This window comes from Astatotilapia calliptera, chromosome 3 (genome assembly GCF_900246225.1).
Source record: "Astatotilapia calliptera chromosome 3, fAstCal1.2, whole genome shotgun sequence".
In the NCBI taxonomy this organism is placed as follows: Eukaryota; Metazoa; Chordata; class Actinopteri; order Cichliformes; family Cichlidae; genus Astatotilapia; species Astatotilapia calliptera.
The window spans coordinates 11,281,178-11,291,262 of NC_039304.1; the positions used below are offsets into that span (position 1 = coordinate 11,281,178).

Sequence of the window (10,085 nt, forward strand, 5' to 3'; positions counted from 1 at the left end):
AAAAAAAAAAAAAAAAAAGAAAAGAAAAGCACCAGGAAGTCAACTAAGAAATAAATAAATTGATGTTGTGACACAGACATCCTTTTGCTCAGAAAATGATGTAAGGGAACACTGGAATGACAAAGAGAGGCGTTTTGCTGAAAGATAAAAATCCATCAAACCACCCGGGGTGGTGGAATGATAGAATTGTTCGAGGATACACCTGCATTTAGGACCAAAATCTCATATCCCGATATAAGAACTCTATCGTCTGATAACGATATAAATCACAAAAATGTAACATTTTCTGTAAATTCTGTGAATCTCAGGCAGCTCGACCTGCGTGAAGTGTTTCCAGCTGCGCGTCATGTAGCTGGAGTCGAGTGTTTTAACCGATGCATGAAACGATACATTTTTAGACATAAGTTGTAACAGCCGCCGTTTTCTTTGTGAGTATTTATTACACGGCGTGCTGCGGGGAAAAGCCTGTTCTAACGTTTGAGTCTAAGGTTTATTTTTTAGCACCTGGCGGCTCTTTTTTACTTCTCATCCGTAAATAATCTGCTCTTTCACGTGATTCGGTTTATTTTGAAAAGTCTCAACAGGCTCTTGAGCTTTATTGTGAAAGGTTTATGTGGAACATAAATGTTGTATGTTCACCAGTATGATAATGATGAAGCAGTAATCTCAGTTAACGTGGTTTTATTAACCAGCACAGCAGCAGAGAACTTACATGCTTGGATTCAATAACGGAATGGCGCCTATACCACTCAAAACATACACACACCTACACGGAGGTACGGCAAACGGATTAGGACAAAATACCAAACTAACAGCAGGTTATCTACATCCCCCTTCTTTAGTACATCCCCAACCGGACATAAAGTTTAATGCATACTGAATAATAATAATCACAGCATAAAAGGTGACATACGCTGACCCTTAGGAACATTTAAATTTGCAACCAGATGAAAGAAATAAACATGACAAGAATATCATTTTGCTGTATAAAGTTAAATATGATTACTACTGAAAATCACCTCAAACAGAATTTAACTTGAAGCATTGACATCAGTTACTGATGGCTCAAACATCAAACCTGAAAATGTTCTGTGTTTTAACTAGTACCCAATTAATCCTTATATCTTGGATTTGGTTTGCACACACGACCAAAGCGTGTCCTGTAAACACCATCACTCTTGGAAGGTCTTGGAGAATGCAAAACATCAGAAGAGCTCTCAACATGAGTGCTGTCTTTAAACTGTTCTACATCATTGTTTTCACCCACAACCTGCAGTCCATCATAATGATGATGATCAGTGTCTTTCTGAACAGTAACAGGCTCAGACACAGGCAATATGTGTCTGCGATTTCTCCTGTAAGTGTTTCCATCTGACTGTACCAGGTAGGATCTAGGTTCTTTACAAAGTTCCTTTACCACACCTGTGCGGTCATAACCCTGTGGGGTCTGTAACCTCACTACTTGTCCTTCGTTGAGAGGTGGAAGTGGTCGGCTGGATCTGTCATAACAGACCTTCTGAGTCAGTCTCTTGTTGAGTAGTTGGGCTTTCACTCTCTCAGATTCAAGGTGTTGTGGTTCGAGCAGTTTCGTTGTGATTGGGAGCGTAGTTCGAGTCTGTCTGGATAGAAGTCGTTCTGCAGAGGAACCCAGGTTCACATCACGTGGAACATTCCTGAGGTTCAGCAGGTTGAGAAATACATCAGTGCCATCTCTGTGTGACTTCTCCATCAGCTGTTTAGCACTGCGCACTGCTCTCTCAGCAAGCCCATTGGATTGAGGATACTCTGGACTGCTGGTGACATGTTGAAAGTCCCACTGTGAAGCAAAGTCTTTGAAACGCTGGCTTGTAAACTGCCTGCCATTGTCTGAGATCAGAGTGTGTGGAGCACCATGAACTGAGAAGTGTCTTTTCAGCTTTTTGATGACTGTCGCTGATGTCAAATCCTTTAGCAGGTCAATCTCAAACCAGCCTGAGTATGAGTCGACTACTACTAAATAGTGCTGACAGTGCCACTCAAAGATATCTGTAGCCACAGTTGACCAAGGAAGCTCTGGAACTTCATGCAGATGAAGGGGCTCTTTTTGTTGATGAGGTTTAGTGCTGTTACACACCGAGCAGGAAGTAACTGTTTGTTCAATATCTCTTGACATGAACGGCCAGAAGACGATCCCCCGTGCTCTCCGCTTGGTAGCTTCTACGCCGGGATGTCCTCTGTGCATGATGGTGATGTAGTCTCCTTGCAGTGATTTTGGGATCACAGCTTTGGAACCTTTAAGAATGATGCCATCATCCACAATCAGCTCATCCCTGAAAGGAAAATATGGATGAACTGCTGTGGGAAGGTTGTGGAGTCGTTGTGGCCAACCATGTTTGATGAACGAGCTGAGCGCTTGCAGTGTCTCATACTCAGCTGTGTGTCCTTTAAGTTCCTCCAGGCGTGAAGAAGAGATGCAGCTCACCGTCATGACATCAAAGTTGTCCTCTTCTTCAGGCTGCTGGAAAGTGGAGCTGTTGGGAGCACGAGACAGTGTGTCAGCCAGATACATGTGTTTTCCACATTTATATGTGAGGGTGATGTTGTATTTTTGGAGCCTTAACAACATCCTCTGTAATCTGGCTGGTGCAGCGTGAATAGGTTTCTTTAGTATGGTGACCAGTGGCTGATGGTCTGTTTCTACGACCACAGGCTTGCCATATATGTAGTCATGAAACTTTGTACATGCGAAAACAACAGCCAGCAGCTCCTTTTCTATCTGAGCATATCTGGTTTCAGTGTCTGTCAGAGTACGTGAAGCATATGCCACAGGTCGCCCTTCCTGTAAGCAAGCTGCACCAAGACCATACTGTGATGCATCGCACGTTAGTGTCACAGGTTTGCTGACATCATAATATGACAGAACAGGTGGATTAGACATGTGCTCTTTAAGTGCTTTGAACGCAGTCTGATGCTGTGTGTCCCACATCCACTCGCTGTCCTTGTGTGTGAGCTGTCGCAGAGGAGCTGACAGATGGCTGAAGTTTGGAATGAATTTTCCAAGATAATTGACCATCCCCAGGAACCTCTGCAGGGCTTGGACATCTGTTGGAACTGGCATCTCTCTGATTGCGGCTGTTTTGGAAGGGTCTGCTTTAAGCCCCTCGCTTGTGAAAATGTGTCCGACATAACTGACCTGATTCAGCCGGAATTTGCACTTTAATGGGTTTAGTCGCAGGTTTACTTCTCTGGCACGATCAAGGACTTTTCTCAGGTTGTCGTCATGTTCTTTCATGGTTCTTCCGCCGATGAGTATATCATCAACAATGATGGCACATGGATACCCAGCGAATATCTGCTCCATGGCTCTCTGAAACACCTCGCTGGCAGCGTTAAGACCAAAAGGCATTCTGAGGAACCTGAAACGACCAAAACAAGTGCTGAAGGTGGTTAGCATGGATGATTTTTGATCCAATGACACCTGCCAAAAAGAGTTCTTAGCATCCAAAACAGAGAACACAGTAGCGTTTGACATTATTGCAGCCACTTCTTCTACTGTGCGCATGGGATGGTGTGGTCTTTTCAGAGCAGTGTTTAAATCTCGAGGATTTATGCATATCCTGATTTCATCTTTGCCCTTCTTGTTGGTGGCTACCATGGAAGACACCCAGTCCGTCGGCTCTGAGACGGGAGTAATGACGCCTAATTTCTCCATCCTGACCAGCTCTGCCTTGACCCTGTCTTTCATGGCCAAAGGGATGCGATGTGCTGGGCGAACAACTGGTTTCACATCTGGGTTCAGTGTCATGCGATAGGTGACTGGCAACCTCCCAAGCTCATCAGAAAATAAGTCGCTGTATTCTGTGATAAGCTGTTGTGACAGGTCATCTGCAGACATGCTCAATTGGTGGACGTCATTGCTGAATGATACATTTCTCTGCATGCACATAGTCCAAGTATTGGCTGAACATCTTCATTAATAACAAAGAATGATAGCACATGTGGCTGTCCATGCAGAAAACACTGCAGCTTAATTACACCTGAGGTTGGAATCTTGCTGCCTCCAAATGCTACTAGGTTAACGGACTTGGGGTGTGCTTTCATTTGTTTATCTGCTCTTATAATGTTAACCGTTTTCTTGGGAAGCACATTACATTTAGCACCTGTGTCCACCTTCATTTCAACAGGAATCCCATTAATCTGCACGGTGACAAAAACTTCCTCTTTGTGTTCCACATCCACATCAGTCGCATGGATTGCATATTGCAGATTTACACCATCAACGTAGAATGTGTCGTCTCCGCTGTCATCAGCTTGGTCTGGTTCCACATGATGAACTGACTTTCTGTGTCTTGCTACGTTTTGGGTAGGCTGAACAGCTCTGCACCGTTTCTTAAAGTGATTCCACTTTTTGCATGCATGACACTGCTGCCCAAAAGCTGGACATTTGCTCTTTTTTGCAGCATGAGCACCCCCACAGTTAGTACAGTTAGTGACATGCTGTGTTTCAGACCTGTCTCCTTGTATTTTCTTTTTATCTCCTCTGTGCTTTCTCGTAAATGTGGGCTGGAGCACATCAACATTTGATGCAGATTGTTGAGGAAAAGCAAGTGTTTTATTATGCTCTTCAGTCATTTCATGAATCTGGCAGACAGATATGGCTTTTGCTAGCGTTAAATCACTATCACGCAGTAGCACTTTCCTTAAATTGTCATTGTTGATGCCACAAACTAGTCTGTCTCTTATTAGTTCTTCACTCAGATCACCAAATCTGCAGCTTTTTGCTTTAATCCGTAAATCACTTACATAGGATTCAACAGTCTCGCCAGTCCTCTGATTCCGCGTGTTGAACTTGTGTCTTTCCATCGTGACATTGGTTTGAGGGCTGCACGTTTCTCTGAATTTCCTTTTGAGGCACTCAGGATCCTCCTTCGATTCTGCAGGAATGAGAACTCGTCCTCCCTCGCCGGGCTCTCTCACTTCTGGCGCGTAAACAAAAGACCGCTCCCGTTCTATAGCTTCGGGACCTGCTAAGTTGAGCAATATGTAGGCTTGTGTGCGCGCTGGCTTGTCAGAGTGTGCCGCCGCTATAAAAATGTCATACTCTTGCTCAAAAATGCGCCAATTTTCAGCAACATTACCATCGAAAACAAGCGGGTCGGGCCTCCTGAATCCTTCCACCATGTTGTCTGCAGTCCGGATACAAAAAACGCACCCACAAAATAGACTTGAGACGGGGAAAAAAAAAAACACCGTCAACTACGAAGTACGTGTTCCGTCGCTTCTGACACCATGTTGTATGTTCACCAGTATGATAATGATGAAGCAGTAATCTCAGTTAATGTGGTTTTATTAACCAGCACAGCAGCAGAGAACTTACATGCTTGGATTCAATAACGGAATGGCGCCTATACCACTCAAAACATACACACACCTACACGGAGGTACGGCAAACGGATTAGGACAAAATACCAAACTAACAGCAGGTTATCTACAATAAACAAGCGGACACGCGATGGTGTTACCATCGTTGTTGCTAACCACAACTCATAAAAACAGCCGCTTGTCTGTCTGTAGTGTGGTTATATAAAATATAAGAGAAAGAGAACTTTAAGAAATTAATATAGCCACTACAGTGACCATCAAAAAGGATGAAAAAATATTGCCGTAAACAGCTTATTTTGCGAAACCACGAAACAAATGATAGCGTAAAATGAAACGATAGACGTTTTTATATCGTCATCCAATATATATTGTTATACCGAACAGCCCTACCTGCATTGGTGTTATTGGACAATATAAAAAAAAAAAACAACCTGCTGCTGTGTTGTTGTGCAACACCAACTAAGTCCAGTGAAAGCTTTTTGGTGACTCACAATCAGAGATGGGCAGTAACGCGTTACTTGTAATGCGTTACTGTAATCCGATTACTTTTTTCAAGTAACGAGTAAAGTAAGGGATTACTATTGCAAAAACAGTAATTAGATAACCGTTACTTTCCCGTAGGAACGCTGCGTTACTGCATTACTAAAACCGTGATTTTATGCAAGAATGTCTCACGACAGTGAGCCGTTAGTGACAACAGCTGTGTGCAGATCAACAGTGGATCACATATCGAGTGTGGGAGAGAGTATGAGCGTGCAGCGTTTAAAGCGTGGAAGCACTGACCTTACTTTGAGTTTGATTCCATAAAAAGTGACAAAAATATTAGCGTCCATTGTGCGTGGGAAGAAAACTTTTTTACAGCGAAAAAAAACCCCTAAACTTCCAAGCAACGTGCGCAATGAGGTAATGGGAAACTCACAGAGAAACTCGCGGATTCTTCAACTGACCGCGGCACACCTGCACCAGGGTAAACCTCCGCCTACCCAACTCCTGCTTTACAGGTGAAAATAGAGCAACAGGACCGCTGAGTCTTTGACTTTATTTATTTTCTGCTGTGTTTTACTTGCATCTATTTGAAAGAATGAGTGTAAACACAAAAAATATTTTATTTTATGTGCTGGAATGTGCAGAAAATAGGTTTCAATGTTAAACTAATTTATTCAAGTCAGAATGTTGCATATAATTAAATTTTTGCTTGATGCATAAAGTTAAAAGATTAAAACTAATAAAACAAGTTTTAAAAAGAGACTTTTCCATTTGATTACATTTTGTATGATGGATTATGCAGAAAAAGTAGAATTGGGCTGAAAGATCTATCACTTTATCACCTACTCAGGTTGTAAATCGTGTTTTTAAAAACTAAGCAACTAAGTAACTAAGTAATTAATTACTTTTGAAAATAAGTAATCAGTAAAGTAACGGGATTACTTTGGGGGAAGTAATCAGTAATTAGTCACCGATTACTTTTTTCAAGTAACTTGACCAACACTGCTCACAATCAGCTCCACTCTTCTCACTTTTCTTTCTTTTTTGTCTCTGCCAACAGTCTGCTTGTTATAACTCATTATATACTAAGACAAGCACTACAGAAGCTCAAGATTTTGATTTTATACCTAGTCATGGCTAAGCATAAGTTTTATGTCCAGCAGTAACAAGAAGACCGTCACATAGCTTCATTCACAAAAGACAGCTTCATACCTCTGAATATCAACCACATCTTAAGATAACTGCTGACCTCTTGGGCCATTTCAGCAATAATTCATTAGGCTGCATGAAGATATTAAAGGAATCAATATGTCAGTGATTAATAGCCATTTCTTTAATGCACTCAGGCAAATACCTCGCCCCCTTTGGTTTTATGGTTATTTCCTCACAGCCATTTTCATTCATTTCTACATGCCTCCCTCAATCATGTCCAGACGCTTCACTCACGCTTATTCTCATAAAAGCAAAAGATTTTTAAAAAGCAGACTCAGTGCTCATCTACCAATCAGAAGGTTTGTAGTTAGGTCCCCAACTTCTCCAGTCTGCATCCTGGAGTATCCTTGGATATGGTACTGAACCCTGAGGATCCATTGGACTGCGTGTGTGTGTGAGAATGCTAGACAAGGCACTTAGGTTTACATGAAGAAGAAAAGTTCTTGTTTGAATGTGAGTGACTGGGTGAATGAGGCTCTGAGTAGTCAGTTAACATAGAAAACCGCTTATAGAAGCCGGATGGTGCGTGTCAAGAAGGACATTTGATGTCAATTTTTTGTCAAATCAAACATGTGGATCCATCAACTGTAGTGCTGTGACCCCTTGTGAAAAAGAGAGCAGTTGAAAGTAATGGTAAATGGTAAATGGCCTGTATTTGTATAGCGCTTTTCTAGTCCCTAAGGACCCCAAAGCGCTTTACACAACCTGTCATCCACCCATTCACACACACACATCCACACACTGGTGATGGCAAGCTACAATGTAGCCACAGCCACCCTGGGGCGCACTGACAGAGGCGAGGCTGCCGGACACTGGCGCCACCGGGCCCTCTGACCACCACCAGTAGGCAACGGGTGAAGTGTCTTGCCCAAGGACACAACGACCGAGACTGTCCAAGCCGGGGCTCGAACCGGCAACCTTCCGATTACAAGGCGAACTCCCAACTCTTGAGCCACGATCGCCACGAAAGTAGCTTTCTAAGTAGTTTCTGATAAAGTGTGTTGATGCATGCTCAATCATCCAGGTAAGGAAATCTCATAAAGTTGATTCTGGTTATCCGGACATAACTTTTTCCTTGGGAGATAACGTGTTTCCTCACAGTCTGGAGAAAACATCATTATGTGTTGGATAAAATGTGATTTTATGGATTTTTGCAGATTTCGGTCATCAAACCAGCCACTACAGCCTAATGTCTCACTTTATGCTGATGATCTGTTGCTCTTGTCTCAAAAACAGGGACCTCAGTGCCTTCTTCTTTACTGCTGCTCTATTTGTTCAATTTTCCAGATGCAAAGAAATCCTTTTCATAAAGATGAATGCAGGAAAACGTGCAGTTTTTCACTGACTACATCAAACCATCTGTTCAGGATTTTCTTTCAGTGATGGCACAGGAGACGTATGCTTCAACGATCTATATATAGTCAACACTCTGGCATCATTTGAGTAGTAAAGAAAAAAAAAAAAGTTATCCTAAATCATTTTTCCCGAGGTGCACTGCTGTCTACATGCTAGTCATCATTTTCTTAATTGTCCACCGACAGATGTTGATACAGTCTGTGCAGCTTGTTGGAAACGAGGCTGCACATCACACATCCCAGCTCTGAAATCTCAAACAGAATATAAGGAGCCATGACACTCGCACGATCTCGAACACTGATCTGAAAAGATGGAGGAAAGTTAAAAATGGACTCCCTGCCGTCTTTATGTAGCTTGACTGGACAATCTGGGACAAGTTCTCAACTGGAACCAGATGAATACACAAGTGAAGACGCTCAGAGCACTACACTTAATGCTGATGATTCTGTTCATCTGGATGTGGCGTTTTCAGTGGGAGAAGTGACTGCTTCAGTCTCCATAGTTAAGCTCATTCTTGTCATTACCCCAGTCAGTTTAAAGCAGCACACATGGCTCATATTTCAAAAGAAAAAGAAAAATGTTTTATTCATTTTGAGTTCCTCATTGTGACAAATACAAATGTATCATAGCCCATCCTCTCTCTATATTCCAGTCCTGTCAGCCCCGTCTATTACTGTCAAGTAATAGACGGAGAGCTTTTACACCCTCTCTCAGACACTAAATGTCAAATTGAAACCAGATACTCCAGCTGCTTTGTTTGCGGTCATTTGAAAGGAGGCCCAATTAACTGTGAAAAAATACATGGGTTATCTGTTGTCTCCCTTCTGCTTCAGCTAACCACACTGTGGGAGCACAGCAGGCCTCAGACACACACAAAGGTTACTGAATATCACATCTCTTTAAACCTGTGGAAGGGTGGCCAATGCAAACTTAAACCTCAAGAAAGTGAGACAGTCACTTCCTTTATAATACGTCGGGCGCCTGGCTACAAAGTGCAGCTTGACTATGTTACACATCATTTACTCGTACAGTGCAAGTATTTGCTGTGACAGACAGATATTAGTATGCATAACTCGCTCTCGGTGACTGAGTCTGTTTTTGTTGTATACACAGGGTATCTTCAGTGCTGTTTGGTGTTTGTGTGTGCGTGCGTTTCTGTTGTTTTATGACACACTTGCATTAGTGTCAGATACTATTGTGATACATTCATTTGTCTCTCACTTAAAAAGCTAAATGGTGCATTTCTGTTATGCCTTAGATTTTCTTTTTCTCTTGTTTTTAATGTTTGCACATTATGTGTGTGGGGGAAATATCTTATTATTTAATCAAAATTCCTATATACACCACATATCACATATCGTACTTAAAATCCAAAATACGAGTAGCTATTCTGATACAGTTACCACTGAAATAAATTGATTACACAGCGGTCTTTTCCTGTTTCATATGTTAGGCTATCTCCTCTCTATCCCCTCTCTAATTTTGGTAATACCACGCATTGCTGGAAACCCAAACAAAACACGCAATAAGAGGCTCTAATGTAAGCGTCCTGTTAATGTTGGTAGTGTCAGTTACACAATGGACCCAGAGCCAGCACAACAGAGCCAGCAGTGCATGGGCGGGAATGCATTTCTTAATTGGAAAATTCTGACAGCACTTCATATTAAACC

At 42.2% G+C, this 10,085-nt stretch overlaps 1 protein-coding gene across 1 annotated transcript; it reads right to left on the bottom strand.

The window, feature by feature from the left end:
* Nucleotides 1–664: 664 nt before the first annotated feature.
* On the bottom strand, nucleotides 665–5,306 carry LOC113018604 (uncharacterized protein K02A2.6-like). The gene is made up of 2 exons (XM_026161756.1): nucleotides 2,409–5,306; nucleotides 665–2,309 (listed from the first exon to the last, which is right to left on the bottom strand). The coding sequence occupies exons 1-2, from the start codon at nucleotides 3,923–3,925 to the stop codon at nucleotides 1,112–1,114; spliced, it is 2,715 nt and encodes a 904-aa protein (XP_026017541.1). The 5' UTR covers nucleotides 3,926–5,306; the 3' UTR covers nucleotides 665–1,111.
* Between the last annotated feature and the right edge of the window lie 4,779 nt (nucleotides 5,307–10,085).